Source organism: Ictalurus punctatus, chromosome 17, assembly GCF_001660625.3.
Source record: "Ictalurus punctatus breed USDA103 chromosome 17, Coco_2.0, whole genome shotgun sequence".
NCBI classification, from domain to species: domain Eukaryota; kingdom Metazoa; phylum Chordata; class Actinopteri; order Siluriformes; family Ictaluridae; genus Ictalurus; species Ictalurus punctatus.
In genome coordinates, this window is record NC_030432.2 from 13157072 (window position 1) to 13179571 (window position 22500).

The 22500-nt window shown below is 36.6% G+C and overlaps 2 protein-coding genes and 1 long non-coding RNA gene across 4 annotated transcripts; 2 read left to right on the forward strand and 1 right to left on the reverse strand.

Moving 5' to 3' along the window:
• Positions 1-1411: 1411 nt before the first annotated feature.
• dharma lies at positions 1412-2954 on the forward strand. Its single transcript, XM_053687520.1, has 3 exons — positions 1412-1952; positions 2370-2551; positions 2886-2954. The coding sequence occupies exons 1-3, from the start codon at positions 1634-1636 to the stop codon at positions 2952-2954; spliced, it is 570 nt and encodes a 189-aa protein (XP_053543495.1). The 5' UTR covers positions 1412-1633.
• clip3 (CAP-GLY domain containing linker protein 3) lies at positions 2948-21280 on the reverse strand. Of its 2 annotated transcripts, none has more exons than XM_017491618.3 (14): positions 21124-21280; positions 18243-18393; positions 17924-18063; positions 15095-15188; positions 14252-14413; positions 13572-13690; positions 12923-13159; positions 8719-8854; positions 8246-8392; positions 7423-7557; positions 6824-6947; positions 6373-6437; positions 5885-5957; positions 2948-5771 (listed from the first exon to the last, which is right to left on the reverse strand). In XM_017491618.3, exons 2-14 carry the CDS (start codon positions 18370-18372, stop codon positions 5717-5719), a joined length of 1617 nt encoding a protein of 538 aa, XP_017347107.1. In that variant the 5' UTR covers positions 18373-18393; positions 21124-21280; the 3' UTR covers positions 2948-5716. The 2 variants fall into 2 exon arrangements, with proteins under 2 accessions (XP_017347107.1, XP_017347106.1); XM_017491617.3 differs by having other exon boundaries at positions 2948-5774.
• Positions 11106-12033, forward strand: LOC108278325 (uncharacterized). The gene is made up of 3 exons (XR_001815311.2): positions 11106-11146; positions 11787-11879; positions 11970-12033. It is a non-coding gene; the product is annotated as an uncharacterized LOC108278325 (long non-coding RNA).
• Positions 21281-22500: the final 1220 nt, after the last annotated feature.

The following is a 22500-nucleotide window of genomic DNA, read 5'->3' on the forward strand; positions in this document are numbered from 1 at the left end:
GTGAAAGAGCTGTGCCATGATCACAATATAATATAAATAAGTAGAAAGCTTTAAAAAACTGAAACTCTGCTGATAATATGGGTGGTTATTGTTAATGCGATATTTAAAGCACCATAATAAACTCCTTGTGGGAAAGACCTATGGTTTCAGCATTATTTTTCATCTATTACTTTTAAGTTCACCTCAATTTACTAGTATGTTTTAGAGGGAAATGGATCAGAGTCTAAATAGCTGTCTTTTAATTGGATTAGACTTCTCAAATTCTATTCTAAGCAGCACTTCATATCATGCATATCATTTCATGTTAAACTAGTTTTGAAAACAACAACAACAACAACAACAACAACAACAACAACATCAACAAAAACTGAGATGTTTATGCTTTAAATAATAGCACCCCCATGTGAAAAAAAAAGATGGCGACATTGTCACACTTTATATTCCTCTACGACAACCAACTGTACTTCAGAGACACTGAGTGTCCTATTTCTTTCAATTAATGAAATACGTAACAATTATTACCTTTTAACCTGCACAATCACCCTTCACAGCATTAAACTGATAAAAAAAAAGAACAAGTCCAGACCCCATCTATTCAAGGTGATCACAAGATCGTCTTTTGTACAACAAGTCGACTTTCATCTGTCAAACTTCAGAGAAATTCGCTGCACTTCATTCGCGTTTGGGCTTTGAACTCTTAACATCAATGCGTGACGTCATCATTTCAAAGCCCATCAGACTCTGAGGTCACGAAACAAGGCCACGATTTAATGCAGACCTATTTGATCTTCCCCACTGTTATTAAAGTGAAAGTTGGATAAAACTTTAAATTGCTCTAAATTGTTGCCACACTATTTTTAAAGACATTTTATTTGGTTTATTTAATTATTTGATTCTTAGAATGAATCAAAATTATATATATATATATATATATATATATATATATATATATATATATATATATATATATATATATATATATATATATATATGTGTGTGTGTGTGTGTGTGTGTGTGTGTGTGTGTGTGTGTGTGTGTGTGTCGATAACAATGTGTCGATATTCCCAAGTCACCCATGAACAGCCAGTAAACGATGGGAAATTAAACAGTGACAGCAGTGGTTTTAATACAGGATTGGTCAAATGTCATCGATAATAGCCTATAAACCATTATTATTTTTTTGGTTGAGCAATCATACTGGAATATATCAAGTACACTATTACAACCTAAAGTACACTTAGGCCTACGCTTCACAACATTGCATTTAACAGTTCAGAGTTCGAGATCTTTAATTAGGCCTAGATATTAGGCTTACTATAGTTAAGAATGTTTTAAGTTTGGACGTTTCCCTTGAAAAAATTGTCAAAGTAATCAAAACTTTAGAAGTACAAAGGATTTCAAGCTCCTTTAAGTTTCATATGAAAAGATAATTGCCTTGTAGTGGGCCTTTGAAGAACCTTTGTACTTCCCCTATGAATACAGAGGTGATAATTGACCAGTAATAGAGCTATTAATGGACTTAAGATTACCTTGGACTTAAGATGGTTGAGAGGATAAATTTCAGTCTTACTTCAGAAGGAGACAGAACAACCTGAGAGTTACCAGAACCAGGATTTCATGATTAGAAGATAACATGGATGCATCGAAGTTCTCCAACTTCACTATCGATTACATTCTGGGGGAAAGGACGCGACCTCAAACACATGCAGAACTTTCATCAGCATCGCAGACCTTTCAGGAAGATTTAAGTAGCGTGAGCCTGCCTTCAGCGAGTGGTTTTTACGCTCAGGCTAGCGGGGTAGCACAGATGGGTTTCCCTGCGTCCTGCCCTGGCATCTACGACACAGCAGCTTGTTATAACACTTTCCACTGCTGTGGACCGGTCACTTACTATCAGACCAACTTTAACATGGGTTACTGCGGCGGGGAGCACTGGTTTCATGCCCAGCCAGGTAAGACTTATATTTCTAATAGGTACTAATAAGTTTACGTGTAGGCTATATAATTTTCTTTCTTTCTTTCTTTCTTTTTTTTTTTTTGGAATAACGTGGAAGTGACTTCATGACTCTTCTACAGGACAAGAAAAGTCACCATAATTATGCTGTGTCTCCTATATGTAACTCTGTGTGCGTCTCTACTCAAACAAAATCCTATATTCTCTTATAGTAGGCTACTGCATGCTGCTTGAATTGTATTTCAAATATGAAGGTATAATATTAAAGATAGTCTACAAAAAAAAAAGTCTGTCTCTTTGACATAAACTATGTTATAGCCTACATAATAATCAGGGTACTCAGCCTACATCACTATGCTGTATATGCTAAATGTGTTGGGTCCAGTGATTAATTGACAAATTTCTTATAATACAGATTACGAAAGAGAGGAATGTCATCAAAGTCCTCAGCATAGGCAACGAAACCGCATTAGGACAGTGTTCACCGAGAGTCAAGTGAAGCAGCTCGATCAGCTCTTTAACATCACCGACTATCCAACTGCGGAAGTGCGCGCACAGCTGGCGAGAAGCACGGGCCTCAGTGAAGAGACAGTCCGGGTAAGATAACTGCCTTCATGGCCATTTCAAACCTGACCTCTGTGATATTGTATTGCAATTTATTTTAAATGAAATGTCGTAATTTATTTGCAGTAGTATTATGCCACAGGTTTCTGTAAACACGCGGCAAAGCACAAAAATTCACAAGGATAAGGAAAGCTTGCTGGTGTTTTAGTTGCAATTTGTCATATAAACAGCAGAGGGCGCTAAATACTAATTTACAATGTCAATACTGTGTGAACTGTATGTGGCACCGTATTTGATGAGATTTCTTAAATTTCTTTGTTTGAATGTAGTACTGAAGTCTTTTTCTCTCTCTCTCTCTCTCTTGTAGGTATGGTTCAAAAATCGCCGGGCTCGACGCAAGAGGCAGAAAACCACAAGTGACTCACCAGATCCTTAAACAACTTTCATTTATCTTATTTTTTATTTACAGAACAGCGGTTTTAAACAAAATAAAGCTTAATGTTTCGCATAAACTGCATTGTTGTTTTGTACTTCTTCTTTTTTTAAACCAACATATCCATTCATGTATGCTTAAGCTTTCTACAAATCACAGCAAGAAAATCATGTACGAAAACACCACGTTTATTAATGGTATATCTATTAAATGGTATATCCATGGTATATCCATGGGGGGTGGGGGGATTCCCACTTGATGTTATTAACATGCTAATACACGACTGAAAAAAAAAAGGAAAACAAATTCATAATAACAGCATGCAGTAGCTTAGTTAGCAAACCCAGAACTGACTCCAAGCAGAACAATCATCACAAATATTTCTTGTAGTAGATAGTTCACATGAACACAAACATGGATATTGACACCAGGTTGTCCAACTGATGCACATTTAAAAAATACATAGTGAAATTATCAAAATATATCTTTTTGGACAAATAAATGTTTACAAATCAATAATATCAAGTAGCCTACATGACTGGGTAGATTAACAAAATGCGTTAAATACTTAAACATTTTTTCCACCTCTTGATCTGGTAAGGAATGAAACAGAGAGATATTCCAGCACTCTGAATTGCAGTTAAAATATCTACCCATTATTTCTTTTGAAAATGAATGAAATGAAACATGTTTAGAAATTGAAGTAATAGCATTTTGATGGAACATGTATAGTATATTTTACTGAAATATGTATAGCTTAAAAAGTCACCCTAAAACAATACACTTGTCACAAATCGCCACATTTCAGTGATTGCATTTACTACTGGTTATACTGCAGGATGTTTTGCACTCAATCTTAAATGCCTTTCACTAGTCTCATATCACTACAGAGACGATGATTGCACTACACAAATTCAATAATACATGAATAAGTTGCAGTATGACAACACCATGGAAAAAAATCCAGATTTGTTAAGCAGTGTTGCATTTGACTTTTTTTTTTTTTTTTTTTTTTGTGCAGTTCTGTTGATCAAGTTGATTGTAGAAAAGGTATACAAGCCAATTTAGTTTTTTCCCCCCACAGTTTGCCAATAGCTGTAGACCAATGATGAGTCACAATTCCTCTTAATCCTGCTTGTGATGAAGGTAACTGAGATGACCCAAAACAGTTAAATTAGTTAAAGGCAGAAAGTTGAGATTGGAGCTCTGAGTCATGCTGTGCTTAAGAACACTAATATGTCAGCCATATTCAAAGAGCAAGTTGATGTAGGTTAAATATTGCTGTTGACAAATATATTTACACACTTTCATGACTGCTAGAAGTGCTGAAGTGGATCATTAATAAGACCTATTAAAACTTAAATTATATATATATATATATATATATATATATATATATATATATATATATATATATATATATATATATATATATAGAGAGAGAGAGAGAGAGAGAGAGAGAGAGAGAGAGAGAGAGAGATGTTTCAGAAAATTATGTACAAGAATTTATTGTAGATTAATTGAATATGATCGTTGACTCATTAAATTATACATAAAAATTACTTTCATAAGTAAATCTGTTTCAGTGTCACTCCATTATATAATTTGACTGATTGGCTAATTAACTGAATATACTTATTCTTTAAAACAGGTGATTTTACTAGGGTAGTATTTGTCCTATTTTTGTGGTTTACATAGAAAAATTACAGAATTATATGAGTTTATTAATGAACCCTTTAGAGTATGTAGTGTAGTGTGGTAGTGTGGGTTATTATAAATTACATTTATTTTATTTAACTGTTAATTAACTGGCCTGTATAACCATGTCTGCCCACTGTCATGCAGAGCACATCAATATGAATATAATGCATACTTGTATTGGGAACAGCAATTACAATTACAATAAATCCTGTCTCCTGTAGCATTAGATAATGTATTGCTACTTAATGTCATTGTATATGTAAATTTAACATCTCTTAGAATGACATGAATTATCCACATACAAGCAATAACTGCTGAACGAACTAACTAATGTAAAGGCATTTAAAAGCTTGGTTTTCGACTGACCACTGAAATAATAACAGTGGATAATGAAGCAACTGCAACCACGATAAATTTTAGGCCCGGGTATGTGGGTAAACTGAATAAAGCTGCTTCTTAAAATAAAAAAGAGACAACCAAAGCCCACAAAGACATCTGCCTGTATGTTTTTATGGCCTTCATTTTAGGGTGATTTTTGGCAACATAAAATTATCTACATTTTTGTACTAATGAATGGCTTTTGTTAGGGATTTTTCCCTAATTCAGAATTCAGGATACCTTGTTCTTTTACTGATCATTAACAAATGGAATGCAGGACATTGTTTCTTTACAAGGCACTAGTTTTTGCTATTGAACTGCAGTCAAAGGGGAAGGCTGGGAGAGGGACCTTGCACATTTGTGCCTCTGACAGTCTGCATGATTCTTAGTGGAAAGCCCAATTTAAGGATGGACGGCTGCTCAGACTGTGCTAGCTCAGTGCTTTAAGGTTTAGAGCTAGTTAGAAGAAGATTGGGAGTTAAACTGCCAGAGAACTGACGGCCCTTGAGCAAAACCTTTAATCCTCAGCTCCATTTTTGGATTATATTGTGTCTCATTTGTAGGTCGCTTTGAAGAAAGCATCTGCCAAATGATTAAATGTAAATGGATGGACAGTGAGAGGATAACTATCATTTGGGAAGGAATAGAAAGATGGGCATGGGGAAGAGGAGTAATAAGTAGTGAGTTTAGGATTGCATTTCTGCACGTAGCATCCAGGGGAACCAGCAGCAGAACAGCAACCTGCTGAAACACGGAGAAAAAGGTCACAAGTGAGATCTTGGTTTAAAAACACTACAGGGTTTTTAGGGTTTCTGAAAAGAGACATTTCTGGAACACATGGTAGACCAGCATACCTGGATATGGAGTTCTCAGATGTGATGTCTTTGGGAGACCTCACCGCACTGAAGTTACGCTTTGGCTGGGACACTGGGGAATTCACATGAGAGGATTGTCATCTTTATATCATTATTAATAAAAAAATAATTTCAATGGATGAACTATAACAAGTCTACATGCAGTAGTCTATGGGATACACCTGAGTTTTCTATATATTCTATTCTGATGGTCAAATCAGCAGAATCATTACAATATCCTTTACATTCTATAGCCAACAGGTGGGGCTAAATATTTTACATAGAATATACTGTACATGCACATCATTAAAGTAAATGAGAAATAAAGCTTGTGATATTTGTATAAGAAACAGTGTTACATATAAAGCATATAGAGCATGTTGAAATTCGCTGGTCTAAAAATACCTTATAAAAAGTGAAGACATATGAATTGAATAAAATATTTTAGTGGATGGTCAGCAAAAGATGAGCATGCTCCTTATACTTACTAGTCACCTGGTGAACTTTCTTCACCAGCTTCCCATCACCCTGGGATTCTTTTGGTCCTCCAATTCTGCAAATAAAAAAAAAAATCCAGTGATGTTTCACAATCATATATCTTAAAACAGAAATTTTAAAATGTCAGTGGTGGGCAGTGGAAGCTCAGTGGTTAAAACTTTGGACTACTGGTCAGAAAGTTGTGAGTTCACATTCCACTGCACGGCCCTTAACCCTCAAGTGTTCAGTTGTATAAAAAAAATTAGACAAATCTAAGTCACTCTGGACAAGGGCGTCTGCCAAATGCCGTAAATGATATTATAGGTGCTTTATAGACTGGCTGTTGTGTTCTTCTGTTAGAGTGAGAGTTCAACTCCTGAGAGAGTATAAGCGAAAAGTTCAGCTAATGAGTAAGAATCTAATCACAAACCAGACAGCTAATGATAACTGACAATATTTTACCTCTGAACACGTGAAGGTGGTGCAAAGACTCCATATTTGGGCAAACAGCTGAAGTAGCGAACTCCAAACACAGAGCCATCATGTTTCCCAGTGGGCTGCTCCAATTCCACACCAAACCAAAAGCCTAGGGAGAAACCCAGACAAACACAGATACAGTGATCAGCATGGCAGACAGACAGAATTTTAAAAAATCTATGTTGTAATTCAAACATTTATGCTCTCAATTTAGGCACTGCGTCAGGTCAGTTTTTTTGTGACCTGGCTTTGCTCAAAGAATTTTGCCTGAGCCAGAGGCTCTAGGATGAATATGCCAAATGTGTTTATTCAAGTATTTCTAATGAATATGGTCACGATCCATAGTTACTTAATCAATCCTCTTATAGCATTAAAATGCTATAACTTTACTTGTGGTTAAGATGTATCTAAAAGAAAAACATTTCATTTCATATTTCAACAAAGATATGGCACCTCCAAGGTTCACATATACACCTACTAAAATATGTGTAAAGTATATACTGCATTTGTGGCTATAGCAATGCAAATACCAAAATATTTAGTCTGATCCCATGAAATAGCTTACCTGACATAAACTGACATACCTGGTGCAAAGTCTGTTTTGCCATAAAAACGCACAATTCCTTGCTTCTGTCCAGCCACTAGAACCTGGTCTCCCACTTCAATCTTCACTCCATCAGGATCCAGACTGGCCACTGACCGAGATTTCTTCCTCAACGCTAGAGGAAAAATATGAGCATGGTTTTAGGAGAATTGTGTTTTATCATCTAAAGCATTTCTTTCATAACTGTAATTATCTGATGCGTCTAAGTTTTTAGCTCGCCAGTACAATAATTAATTACTGTAATTACAGTAATTAATAGTAACAGAACAGACAAATTTACTAGAACATTACAGCACTACATAATAGTTATTTAACTACTAATAATTATAATAGTAACAATAGTTATATTTTAAGTAATATTGCATAAGCAAGAGTGCTGTTATCCTGAATATCAGACCGGCTGTGATTGGGCTGTAGTTAATCATAGACTGTGAGTGGGATATTGCTTTTATACAACAGTTCTACAAGCAAGAAATTGATATTGAGTAACTGACACAATACGGCTAAATATTTTGTGTATTTTTGCCACGTCAATGAAAATACTCCCCAAAGAAGTCACAACTGGATAGTGTTACGTGTTGTCATTCAACACACAGACTGACTGACAGCCCGTAGTAAGTGTAGTGACAGTTTCAATGTAATGAACTATTGCTAGAATTGGAATTTAATGTAGGGAACTGAAATGTATGCAAAATATCAGCACTCATTCAAACTCTGCTTGTCCACTCAAATTAGTGGACTGGAACTAACTGTTGTATAACAAAATATATGGTAACATATGTCATTTTTAATATCTTACTCACATTTCTCATGATCTTTCTCTTTTTTCTCTTTCTTGATTTTGCCAGTGACACGGGAAAAGTCCATGCGGGGGGTTTTGGGAGTGGAGGTGACTGAGGAAGGGGTTTGATCCACAACTTTTTTGATTTTGGACACAGGGGCAAAGATTCCTGCAACATAATAATAATAATAATAATAATAATAATAATAATAATAATAAGCATAATAATAATCATAATAATAAACACAATAATAACCATAATAAAAATAATAAGCATAATAATAATAATAATAATAATAATAATAATAATGTATTATTTTATTAGAATTTATAATAATTTTTATTAAACAGTGCCTTTCTCCAATTTAAGGTATTTTTAAAAATCCATGACAGAAATGTTAACTAAAAGATTTGTGGTAAAATAAGGGCAAACATAAGTAATTAGTATTTAATAAAAATTTCTAGACCAGTATTAAAGGATGAAGATATGCGTACCCAGTTTGGGAGGACAGATGAAATAGCGAACTCCACCCACACTCCCATCATTCTTGCCCTCTGGCTCATCCAGCTCAATGCCCACCCACTGACCACTAGCAAACTCAGTGGTTCCACAGAAACGAAGGGTGCCCGCCTGAGGAAGAAAACAGGCTATATGCAGTGCTCTCCATTAATATTGGGCAACCTTGGTAAATATGAGCAAAGAAGGCTGTGAAAAATTGTCTTTTTTGTTTAACATTTTGATCTTTTGTTCAAAAAAATTCACATAAATACTCTCATGGAACTATAGCAAACAAAACACAGGTTTATCAAAAACATATCTTTGTTAAATATAGGTGTGCAACAATTATTGGCACCCTTTTAGTCAATACTTTGTGCTACCTCCCTGCCAAGATAACAGCTCTGAGTCTCTTATAATACCTGATAAAGTTGAATACATGGCAAGGGATCTGAGACCATTCCTCCATACAGAATCTCTCCACAGCCTTCAAATTTCGAGGTCCACGCTGGTGGAGTCTCCTCTTCAGTTCACCACACAGGTTTTCTATGGGTTTCAAGTCAGGGGACTGGGATGGTCATGGCAGGACCTTGATTTTGTGGTCAGTAAACCATGTTTGTGTTGATTGCGATGTTTGTTTTGGATCATTGTCCTGCTGGAAGATCCAACCACGGCCCATTTTAAGCTTTCTGGCAGAGGCAGTCAGGTTTTCATTTAATATCTGTTGATATTTGATGGAGTCCATGATGCCATGTATCCTAGCAAAATGTCCAGGTTCCCTGGCAGAAAAACAGCCCCAAAACATTAAAGAGCCACCACCATATTTAATCGTGGGCATGAGGAACTTTTCCATATGGCTACTTCTCTGTGTGCGCCAAAAACTTTGGTTTCATCTGATCACAGAACCCGATCCCATTTGAAGTTCCAGTAGTGTCTAGCAATCTGAAGATGCTTCAGTTTGTTTTTGGATGAGAGTAGAGGCTTTTTTCTTGAAACCATTTGAAACAACTTGTGGTGATGTAGGTGACTTCGGATTGTAGTTTTGGAGACTTTCTGACCCCAAGATGCAACTCCAGCTGTAATCCTTGGAGATTTTCTGACCACTAAAACCATCCTCCTCACAGTGCGTTGAGATAATACAGACACACATCCAATTCCAGGTTGATTCATAACATTTCCAATTGACTGGAACTCCTTAATTATTGCCCTGATGGAAATGGAAATGGGCATTTTCAGTGCTTGTGCTATTTTCTGATAGCCACTTCCCATTTTGTGAAGCTCAACAACCTTTTGCCGCACATCACAGCTATATTCCTTGGTACACATTCCTTACCCGAATGACGAAGGGAATTTGGCCTGTTACACCTCATATTTATATCCCTATGAAACAGGAAGTCATGGTTGAACAATTTCCTGTTCCTAGTCACCCAGGTGTACTAAAAAATGTAAAATATCAATGGGAATATACTTATATTTTCTCATATTAATTCCTAGGGGTGCTAATAATTGTGCCACACATATAATTAACAAAGATAAGGTTTTTTTTGTGCAATTGTTTGATATCAATGAGAGTAGAGTATTAATTAATTAATTAATTAACTAATTAATTAATTAATTTTTTTTTTTTTTACAAAAGATCAAAAGGTTAAACAATAAAGACAATTTTTCACAGCCTTCTTTGCTCATATTTACCAAGGGTGCCAAAATTAGTGGACGGCACTGTATTAGGACAGATAAATGAGCCTTTAACTAAAATACAAGATGTAATAATACCACTGATGCAAATCAGACAGTTAAAGGTTACTTAAACAGCACTGTGGTGAATACATCATTTTATTCTGTGTTGTTCTGTCTGTGCTAGTGTTCTGATGAGAGAGTCAATAACCCTTATTATGGTTATATATATAAATGCCAGAGATGCATAAAAGCACATGTTTATTTTGTTTTTGCAATTCTGGAACTTGGTAATATTAAAATGTCAGCTGAATATGCAAGAAATAAGAACAGGGTGTACTGTTTAAGGAAAATCATCAACAATGTGATGGTGTGTTACCAACTCAAAGTTGATTATTTTCCTATAGCAGTACACATCAATACATTTTATTCCTCTGGTGCCATAGCGATATGCCAATGCTATTGGCAAATCAGTGAAATTTATAACAACAACTTGTCATGATCTTGCCGGCAGATGGCGCTGCGGCGACGACGTGCACGGAGAGCACAGGGGTGCACGTTGCATAGAGACTTTGTTTACAAAGAACATGTGCGTTTGTTACGGTTTGGTTTCCACCCTGTTCAGTCATTGGTTGATTTTTTCGGGAGTGTAATGATTGGTACCAGCTGTCAGCACTCAAGGTAAATCACAGTTGTTATTTAAACCCCTCGCGTTGCTGCGCACTTTGCACAGTATTATATACCGGGGTAAAGGTGAGACGCGTTAATGTTTCCATGTTATGCTCTGATTTCGTGGTTCATGCCATAGTCTTAGTTAAATGAACACCATTTCTTGTTTCAGGCCAAAGTCCTAGATCATGGGTGGCCAATGTTATCCGGAAAGGGCCGGTGTGGGTGCAGGTTTTCATTCCAACCAAGCAGAAGCCACACCTGAGTCTACTGAAATCCAAGATCAACTGATTAAACCGGTGGAATCAGGTGTGGCTCCTGCTTGGCTGGAATAAAAACTTGTACCCACACAGGCCCTTTGTGGATAAGATTGGACACCCCTGTCCTAAATAAATGATTGCCATGTCTAGTTTCTTGTTTCATGCCATAGGTAAGCGACAAATGAGTATTTTGTTTAAGTGGGTAATTGTGATGAGCGGTAGCAGTTCCAAGTCTTGTTCTAAGTTTCATGCCTCAGTTTGAGTTCTTGTTAAGATGTTGGTTCCCGTTTTCTTGTACGCTGACTGTAGTTGTCAATAAAGACTTTGATCCTGCACTTACTTCCAGTCCCAGTCTCGTAACACAACTAATAATTAACAATATTAAACTATGCTCAATTACTGATTTATCCAGGCTCAGTGCCCTTGGACATCATGCTAGTTGACTGTTGTATTTGTGCTTTTAGCTGGAACAGGTAGTCCCTGTTCCAGTACTCTATGTCCCTGCACTCCTCTACCAAGTAAGCTACAAACAAATGAAGGAGAACACAAAACAAAAGGTCAGTGGTGTGAAACCATTGCCAGATTATATATTTATTAATTTTCTTTGTCTCTCACACATACTTATGCGACCGCTTTATCCTGGTCAGTGTTATAATGGATCTGGAGTGTATCCCTGGACCACCAGGTGTGAGGTAGAAATACACCGTGAAAGTAATTGCCAATCCATCCCATGGCACCACACACACACATTCATATACTCATTAACACCTAGGAGAATGTTTCTGGGAGGTACAAGGAAAGCAGAGAACACTGAGAAAACTCATGTAGAGACAGGGAGAACATGTGAAACTCCACACAGTAACATGAGCTCAAGATCAAACCCCCCCTAGCCACTGATACCTTCTTAAAATTATATAAATTAATATATTATAATTATATAAATTAATATAAATGTTATCCTTCCAAGCATCCATTTTTTTATTGTTACAGAGAAATGTTTGAATGTCATTAAAGAATGTAACACATTAAGCAACTGATAGCTTTTTAGATAAAACATAACGGAAGTAGCTTGGTATAATTTGCAGAAACAGAAGCAAGTGTGAATAACATCTCCAGAAGAACAGATACTTGGAATCACTTACCAACCAATTTGCATTGCACAACTTATCTTCACAACCTATCATACCACTGCAGCTATCTGTTATTGAGCTTGTTGTCAATAGATAGTTAGCTAATGCTAGATAAATAGACTGAAATTTGCCCTGATAGCATAACTCATACTAGAGATTACTGACAGACTGTTGAGCCATAATTTAGGCTTAATTTACACCTACTGTACAAGTGTGAAGTCATTCAGTTATATGCTATACTGTGTCCTACTGTATGAACAATACTAGTAACTGTATATAGTAAGAACTTTAATTACTACCATTTAATGAACAATACTAACAGTTAATGGAGCCAGATGGAATTCAATTGACATGGGCATTCAAAAAAAGGAATCTTAACCTGCTTGGTGTCCAGTAACTATGCTGCTGTCTTCATCCATCACTTTTAGTTTTTGTCTTTTTAGTTTTTATTCTTGTGTTTCCCCACTCACCTTCATGTCATCCAGAAGCACACGCTCACCCAACTTCAGACCAAGAGAAGACAGCATGAGGTTTCCAGGAATGTTGTCATAGTTGGGCAAGGTGACACGGGGAAGGTTACAGCTGAGGGGCACTGCATCTAACAGCAGCTGCTTTAGCTCCTTAGCCACCATGGCTGCTTCTGCTTTATCCAGGCTCATGTCCATGGGATCAGGAACCACATCAGCAGGGACTTGGCCCTTATCATTCTGGTGAAGTGAGTAGAAAAGGAAACTTGTTCAGTATAAAATGACTCTATTAATGCCTCTCTCTCTGTCTCCTGTACAAGAAAATAGATCAGAGGAAGACTATGCTCAGTGGCTGCCTCTCCAGAACCCCCTGGCTTCTCCACAGATTTGCACACCTCCTGGGTCACTCCACAACGCCACTCAGACATGATACCTGGATCCCAGCACCGACCAAGAGCCACCAGAGCACTTCACTCCACTCCTCCCCACTTCAAGACACTTTCTTAAATAAATGTGCACTATTTTGTACCTACTGTGTATCTGTGCTCAGCCCACCACGCCTAGATTCGCTACATGATTAATGATGCTTTGGTTTTAAAAGACATTAGCTGACTAAAGATTGCCAGACTTTGCCAACAGCAGTTAGTCATACTCTGACAGTGGGATTGGCTCCATGCTCCAGAAGACACTTGACAGCTCCCAGGCAGAGGTTGGAGGCAGCAATATGCAGGGCAGTGCCATAGTAGAAGTCACTGCAGGTAGAGTTGAGTACTGCAGAGAAAAATGATGAGCAGGCATGTTATCAAACTAATTAGATGCCCCACAGCTTTAAATGCTCATTAGCTGCTTCATCATCATTATTTTATGGGACATATGACATTTGCAATCAAATTGTGACCTTATATGTTGAGACCTAAACAGTTTGATTAGTATACTGTATATTCTTTTAAAGTAAACATCAGTATATAAACAGGGACCTATAAGAAGAACATAAGGACTATATTTTCCAGTAGGATCTCCTGATAAAGCTCAGAGCTGGGAAAACAACAATCTGAAAAAATAATGACTCATTCTGTACTGAAATCATGCAGAGAAAGAGAGAGAGAGATATACATATCCAAACACATCAAGAGTTAAGTACAATAATGATGCTGCATAGACATGGAGTTAACCTATTCTTATTACTTTACTGTGTGGTCCATGTGGCTTCTTTACTTAATCGGGAAAGTGTTCAGACATGCAGACCTGGTTAATATGACAATTTGCCACAGTTCTAATAGAGCAATGGCAAGATAAACAGGGTTTAAGTGTTGTGAATGTGCGTAATCTAACCTTTAGGTTTAGAAGCTTTAAGCAGAACCCGGATCAACTCAGGAACATCGAAGTAAGCAGCATAGTGGAGTGCATTCATGTTGGTCCAACGACTGCGGAGGCTGACATCTGCACCTAGAGCAATCAGCTGATTGGTCAGCCTGAGGGCTGCCTCAGGGTCTCCTGACAATCCATAATGAAATACAATTGTATACAAGGTTAGCAAAAAATACAATTCTTTCCAAAAAAATGACTGTTCACTGTGGCCATTTTTATTCATACAAGACCAGGGACCATATTACAGAAACTTTGGACCATATTACAGAATTACAGTTGGGGTTTTTTCCCCTTATGTTTTTTTTCTAAAGTCCGAACAAAAAATGTGCTTTACTTTCCAAACAGAATCTGCCTTACTCTCCAAATTCTCTAAAAGTTATTAACTGCACAATAACCTAAATGTTTGATTAAGTTTGCAGAAGACTTCTGTTATTCTTGTATTTAAATTATGTAACTCCTTAGCTTTTAGTGTCATTCTTGTGTTACTTTAGTTTACATTTAGTTTAATGTTTTTGGACTCAACACTTAGTTTTACTTCAATGCTTGCATGCAGTCAACTTTCACTCATTGTTACTTTTTCTTGTTATCTCTTTCTTTACACTCTAAATACGTATTGATCTCACGAGGGATACTGCAGTATCTACTGACATATACTACTGCACCCAATAGCAGTTGTATCTCTGTACCAAAGTAGTGCTTGGATTTTAAGCTTATATTGTTTTAATAAGACCATTAAACAAGCAATACCTAAATTCACCCTGAAACACATGGATCTTGATATGAGAGGATCTAGAGCCTGAGACTCACCCACTCCATGAGCCCCTGCTTTGCAGCTGTAGTGCAGGAGAGTCATGTCTGTCAGTCCATCACGGTCATTAACATGACATCCACGCTTTAAAATCTGGAATGCAAGAGCTTCAGTTTACATTTATGGCATTTGGCAGACGCCCTTATCCAGAGCAACTTACATTTATCTCATTTATACATCTGAGCAGTTCAGCGTTAAAGTGCCTTGCAGCTTGGCAGTGCTGGGATTTGAACTCATGACCTTCCAAATAGTAGTCCAATGTCTTAACCACTGCTGTGTGATATGGTAGGAAAAGAACAACAGCCTGCTCATGCCTACACACTGGAAAAACGAGTGCCAATTAGCAGAATTACCTCCTTACACATAATAATGAAGGATGTGATGAATTAGCAGGTGTGATGGATGAAACAGGAATTCAGTTCTGCTGAGTCATTCACACAGCTGTATTAGATTAACTTTCCCCAGGCTCTCAGAGATCTCCACTTATAATGGGCAGCCATTTTGTGTAAGTATGTGAGTGTGTGTACATGGAGGATGGGGTTTGATAGTGTGGCAGGGCTAAACAGACTTGCAACATCATGTGAAATATAAAATGTATGATCGTGCAATTGCACCCTCTAGCAATTGTTGATGACTGAGCCCCGTGACCCTGAGAAACCATTCTACATGTGCCATATAAACATGTGGCTGCCTATTTCTGAGTTGAAATGTTTTCAGTGTCATTGCCCCATAGATAAGTTATATTCTCCTTAAAAGCCTAAGGAAACAGTGCCCCAAACTTACCCAAATAAGTTAAACTGAATTTTTATTCTGGAGTGAAGGTAACTCAGGAAGAGATTATTTCTTTTCAACTGAACAAGATACCTGTGACACATAAAAGTGTCACATACATAAATACATACATAGTCATGTTTCGTTAGACTACTTTGTAAGCTTTTTTATTACAAGGCAACTCTTATTGGACTATATGTTGCTACTGGTTAAATTTGAATGAAATACTATATAACTGGCTAAAACTGACTTTGTTCAAAGCAAATACAGAGACAGTGACAATTCATTTAAAACATGTTTACTGTTACTAGTACTTAAAGAAAGGGCTACTGGCTGCCATTCATTTACTTTCTGGTACAGATTTGCATGGGTTTTTGGGGGGTAATTTAGATGTAAATTAATGTGTGAAGTAGTCCTCATTACATTTTGAAAAAAGTAATTAGTAATTTTGTAATGAATTAAATTTTTTTGAGTAACTATCCCAATTCTGGGTCCTCTTTGCTCTGTGCCGATTCTGTAAAAGAGTAGCTTCTCTCACAGATCTATTCAAAGCAGTGATTTAGAGCAAGGCTCAATTTGTCGGACAGGCTAATGGAGTAGGCTTATCATCTTAGCCATCAATCCCTGCACCAGCTACTCTAGAGGTAGTCTCAAGAGATACAGGCAACAACATATATCTTTATTGATCCTTATAATACAGAAGTCATTGTGTGTGTTAGTGGTAGAGAGAGATCAAGTCCCACACATTACAAATGTGGCATTTTCAAAAGAGAATATTGAAAACAAGGAATCAACAAAAAAATTGATCCTAACATGCCAAAATGGAAAACAAACATATGTATTGGAACATGCATGAGTATACACATCACTACACAAATATGTTGAGGCATAACAAAATACCCTTCACTCAAGTAAGCACTTCTATATATACTTCATATTATGGCTGCAACTAATGATTATTGCCATAATCGATTAATCAGCCGATTATTTCTTCGATTAGTACGATTTTTTTTATTCAGTACCATTTTCCCATTTATTTCAAATAAAATCCACAAACTGAGCGTTACAAATATAAACTTTAGATTAAGACTTTACATTAACACTGATGTATGTATATCATATATTATATATATATATATATATATATATATATATATATATATATATATATATATATATATATATATATATATATATATATATATATAAAATAAAGCTGATCCTGCTAATCAAGTAGACTGACTGTAGTTTTTCTGTTGTACTATGGTCATCACTCCGTTAGAATCAAAGTTTAATTGTTGATGAGCTATTGATAAAATATTGTAAAAGTAGAACAATAAGACCACATTTTAACTTGGTTTTCCTGGTCATCAAATATACTAACTGACCCCTATATTCTCTACAAGCCTCTTGCTTAATGGCACAGGAATGCAACATGACTCTACAAGCCTATACAACAAACTTTCTGTTCAGCATCAGAAACCTGACTCTTCTTAACAGCCAGATAAATACATCCTTCTGTTCCAAACTGGCAACAATCTCAAGTCTACAAAAAGGCACTATTGAAGATAAAGACAAAAGTCCACAATCTGTGTCAGTAAATAAATGAGTGGACCTTTAATTTTAAAAAGACAAACAATGTGAAGACAACATTTTGATGAATTGATTGTATCACACCTATTTCACTATTACTATAAACCGAAAACATTGGCCCTCTTTTTTTTGTAATACAAGACCAAATGAAGACAATGACGCATGCAATTTGATAAGTACATGGCAAACTGCACCTCACACAAGCAGTATGAAAATATTTAGTTGGCACTGAATCTAGGTGAAACCATATAATTAGAAAATACATGCCAATTTAATCCCCTTTACACCTGACAAGTATTATTTTGAATAGAATAGAAAAGATGTTGCTTATACTGCTTGTATGGACATGTTTTAGACCACAATAAATTGTTTGTAATGTTTCCCTGCATACTTGCATTTGAATGTATTTCGACCTGTAGTTTTATTGTCATATTGGTGTGCAAAACACAGAGACTGTCTCTCACCTCTTCACCGATTATGTCAATCTTGTGCTGCACTTGGGGGACCCACTGACGGATGATAGCAAACAGCTCAGGGACGGTGGTGCTGGGATTCATCAAAATCTCCAAACAGGCTGGGTCATTCGGATCAAAGAATGTGAAGGCTGAAATAGCAATGAAATATAAGTAGCATTTTTACTGAGAGAGGTTTTTCAACTGAGTGATAACATTTAACTGAAACATAGTCATCTAATTATAATATAATTTCCGAGACTCGCATCATAACTCTTAAACAAGAGTATACAGAGTGCACATATTCCATAAAACACTTCCAGACACGCACCATAGTCTTTGGGGAGCGGGGCCTGGGCAGATGGATGGACTATGGGCTTCTTGCGAGATTCATGTTTTGGAATGGTAAAATCGGAGGTAGGCTGGGCCTCCTCTACATCGGCAGTGTCGTCTTTAGTCATTTTTCTATATATGACTGTGGCCTGGAAATAGAACACACATTGAATCAGACAGCAGCATGGTGTAACCACTTTAATAATTCAGTGAGTGGTGATGCCACGCATATACCACTCAGACACAGTTTATTTGATGTTGGTGATTTCCCACAGAGGCGCATTAGCCCAAGTGTCAGCCCAAGTGGTATAGAAGTGATTTAAGACCATTTGGCTTGACCTTATTAAATTTACCTTACCATAATTCCATAAATAAATATAAAATCACACAATCTTTCAAAGTCAGTTCAAATAATCAGCACCTGACAATTGTTTGGACTGTTTTAGCTTTTTGCAAGAAGCACAATAGTACTAAATTAAAAAAAAAACAAAAAAACAAACTGTATACTATCACATGACCCTTGACTAATTTATGTCTAATGTCCTGTCTTGTTAATCATGAGACTTGTATGGATGTATTTTGAACTCCAACTATAATGTTTATTTCAGCCTGACCCATATTATTGTCTGAGTTTTTAATCTGCCTAAGACAATAGGCAGTATGAATACTGAATTCCCATGGGAGTGGAAGCTGTGACAAGTGTTTACCCTGCAAAAGTAAGTACAACCTACTGTCTGGAGAAACATGGAATGAGTCACTGATCACTGAATTTTCTGCTACAATGCTTATAAGAAGCCTTTCCACCATTTTAAAGAATTGAAATGCTGATTGCTGGATTCCCTGTCTGTTGATAGGGAAGACGGTAAATTACTCCTCAGTAATTATTTCAGGAAATGAGAACTGAAAATATTAATTAAATCCATGCTACACTACATTTAATATTTCTTTAATAGAAATGTAACCTGTTCAGCAATGTGATGTAAATTTAAATAACATGTACATGTGTCCAATAATTCTGACAAAATCTAACCCAGTGGTTCTCAACCAGGGGGGCGCAGAGAGATCGGAAGGGGGTACGAATTTTTTCAAGAAAAACACAGACAGGGCATCATTTGGGTACTCTGTGTATTTTATTGCTTTGCAAATAGAATGTGCATAGCGACTTTTCAGACCCCTTTAGTGCTTTTTTTTTTTTTTTTTTTTTTTTTTTTTTTTTAAGTGCATAGCGACAAATCGAGCAACTTTTAGAACAAACCTTAGCGACTTTCCAAATGTGGCCAGTACTGTCCTGCAAGCGTGAGTTGCTTTCCCGCTGCAATCACACCTCTCTCTGCGTCTGCTCTGTTCAGTGAGTGGCTGAGAGCCGGAGATTTAACAATGTCACGGCTAACGAGATGCGACCTTTGTCCCAATTTACATCATTCGTATGTGAATGTTTTTAGAATGCAACATGTTTTACATGTAAAGTAGTCCACGTTATTCCAGCCTAGTTCTCTTGTTCAGAGTAGTTATAGTGTTCAGAAACATTTTTGATCATTCATGTTCCATACTTGTCCGTTACCTTGGTATGATCCGACCGATCGGCCGCCAATTGGTATTTTTAAAGGCCTATTAAAATGTTCAATGTAAAATTAATATTTGTTCTGCTTATTTATTTGAATTTCAATTAACACATCAATCTACAACATTACTGTAAATTATATAACCAAGGCAACATCTGTGGAATTACTGTATCTGAAAAAAAGGTTAACAGTAAAGGTCAACAGAAAGCTTACATATCACTTATATAATGCACACCAAAATGGATGTGAGGGTATAACTCCGTAACGCTTAGTAGATATCAAAGAAGGCTTTTTTTTGGCTTATAATACTTTCCTGCATGATAACAATCATGCCCAGATGCTACCTGAGCAGTTTCAGAACAGCACCACATACTGGACATAATTTCTAAGAAGTAGATATTTTTAGTTATTTTTAAAATAAATGTTTTGTTTTTTTTTATGATAGAAACGTTTGCATTTTCTAACTCCTCATACACTGTTCATTGGACTCTACCCAAAAACATGTCACAAAGCTTCTTTTGCTGCTCATGGTGCCGATATTTAGCTAACCCTAACCCCTCATGTTTTTGGAGGTAATAATAATAATAATAATAATAATAATAATAATAATAATAATAGCTGCAATACCGACAAACAACCCATTACATTGTCACTGTGGTGTGGAGAACATGTAATTTAAGCTCTTCTTCTTCTTTTTATTATAACAAGAACAACTATAATAATAATAATAATAATAATAATAATAATAATAATAATAATAATTTAGCACTTATTATACGGGGTTTACTTTCTAATAATAATAATAATAATAATAATAATAATAATAATAATAAGATGAAGAGCTGCATTACCCTCAAAACGACCTCACTATATTATCATTGTTTATACTACATGTAATTTAAGCTAGCTAAACATTTACCAGAATTTTTTTTACAAACCCTTTTTTTTAAGGTAAACTTGTTAATATCATTGTTAATTTACCCTGTTACTGTTTGTCAGGATAGTTGAGATGCTATCGTACACCACAGCACACAGGAAATAAACTACTCATTAATCAGAAAAGAGAAACGCCCCGTCTACTGCGCAGGAAGCTGGATTTCGTGTGCAAGCTCGCCAAATACAATAACGAATCTCATATGAAAAATATTAACATATCAACCGACACGCAACGGAACCACTGCGTTTTCAGATCGTGTACATCCCACCCTTCTTCCTCTGTGTCAACAAGAGAACATGGATGCTCCATGACGGAGACAGCAGCGTCCTAACCGCGCATCACAAACACCATCTGTTTCTGTGTAAAGGCGTCGGACATACCTGATAACAAGCCGCAAAATCCAAGCGGTCCTTTCTCTCTTTATTAAACTGTTGTTTTCAGCTTTGGTTCAGAGAGAAGAATATATGGATGGATTGTGACTCTATGCTGGGTGCTGCTGTTGCGTTGCCCTTCTCTCTGCTCGCGTCACTGACATGACTCATGGCTGGACCACACTGTGAGCCAATCAAATCCCCGCAAACAACCAAGTCTGATGCTGCTTCTAGAAATCTCACTCACACCCGGATGTCGCTTGTATTTTAAGTTGTAGATAGAAATATCGCATGCATAATTTCTGTAGGCCAATGGGGTAATGTCAAATTCCGCTTATTTAGACATTTGGATACTTTTGATTGTAACTGAACTCATTTTAATAGACGCAGCTCATTTTAATATTAACACCATTATATTTGTTCTCAGTAGAGCAAAATAAGGTAGTTTAATTTTCAACTGAAAATGAAAAGTTTCTTTCTAATGAGACACAGAGGCAAACCTAAGATTATGCATGGGGCCAATTCTGACAGATTTTTGTTGTTATTATGTCTTAATGTTACCCAGAGATTTAATTATACAATGTACATTTAAAAGTAGTCAAAACACATTCAACAGAACATAAAGTGTTTATTTTGTTACAGCTTCATGGTGTGTATCAAACCTTGGTGAGGAAACAAAATGCCCATCTTTGACTATATACAGTACATTGTCACCTGAAAAACGTTGGCTATGAGCCTTTTCTAAAGCGAATGCTGCATTGTTTAAACATGAAAATTTCTGATTATTTGAATGATTAGCCCTCAGAAGCCCTCTCAGAATGCAGGGCCCCAGGCAATTGAATGCCTTGCCTGCCCTGTAGCTACAGTGCCCTCCACTAATATTGGCACCCTTGGTAAATATTAGCAAAGAAGATTGTGAAAAATTGTCTTTATTGTTTAACCTTTTGAGTTTTTGTCATATCTCAGCCCAGCCACGACTCAGTTTCCGAGGAGGCACCGCTAATGTTGTGGATAAAAATGACATGAAATACACATGAGGGAGACCTAGTATGAGTAATATGTAATTTTATTGATAATTCACAGGCCTGGTGGGTGCGTAATCTTGAGGAGAGCGGTAGGGGGAAGAAAATGGGGTGTGTCCTGGGGACATGGGATAGTCAGCAAAGGTGAAATAAGAAGACCACTGAGAGTAGGGCAGACTGACAGGTGAGAAGAGGGAAGAATGGTCAGATTCAAATCCAGCCCCTCCAGTAAAGGAGAGAAGGAAAAATGACGACAGGCACCTAGACACAGAGAAGCGGTATTAGGCGGATATTGACAAATTGGATTCACACTTTAAGATCTTTTAAGCGTAACACACTATGGTTTATTAGCCACAAAGAAGTA

Coding starts and splice junctions, on each gene's coding strand:
- dharma (XM_053687520.1), top strand. CDS start 1,634: ATGGATGCATCGAAGTTCTCCAACTTCACTATCGATTACATTCTGGGG. Junction 1,953..2,369: donor CTGGTTTCATGCCCAGCCAG/GTAAGACTTATA, acceptor CTTATAATACAG/ATTACGAAAGAGAGGAATGT. Junction 2,552..2,885: donor TCAGTGAAGAGACAGTCCGG/GTAAGATAACTG, acceptor TCTCTCTTGTAG/GTATGGTTCAAAAATCGCCG.
- clip3 (XM_017491617.3), bottom strand. CDS start 18,372: ATGACTAAAGACGACACTGCCGATGTAGAGGAGGCCCAGCCTACCTCC. Junction 13,160..13,571: donor GAGCCAATCCCACTGTCAGA/GTATGACTAACT, acceptor TCACTTCACCAG/AATGATAAGGGCCAAGTCCC. Junction 7,558..8,245: donor AGAGAAAGATCATGAGAAAT/GTGAGTAAGATA, acceptor TTTTTCCTCTAG/CGTTGAGGAAGAAATCTCGG.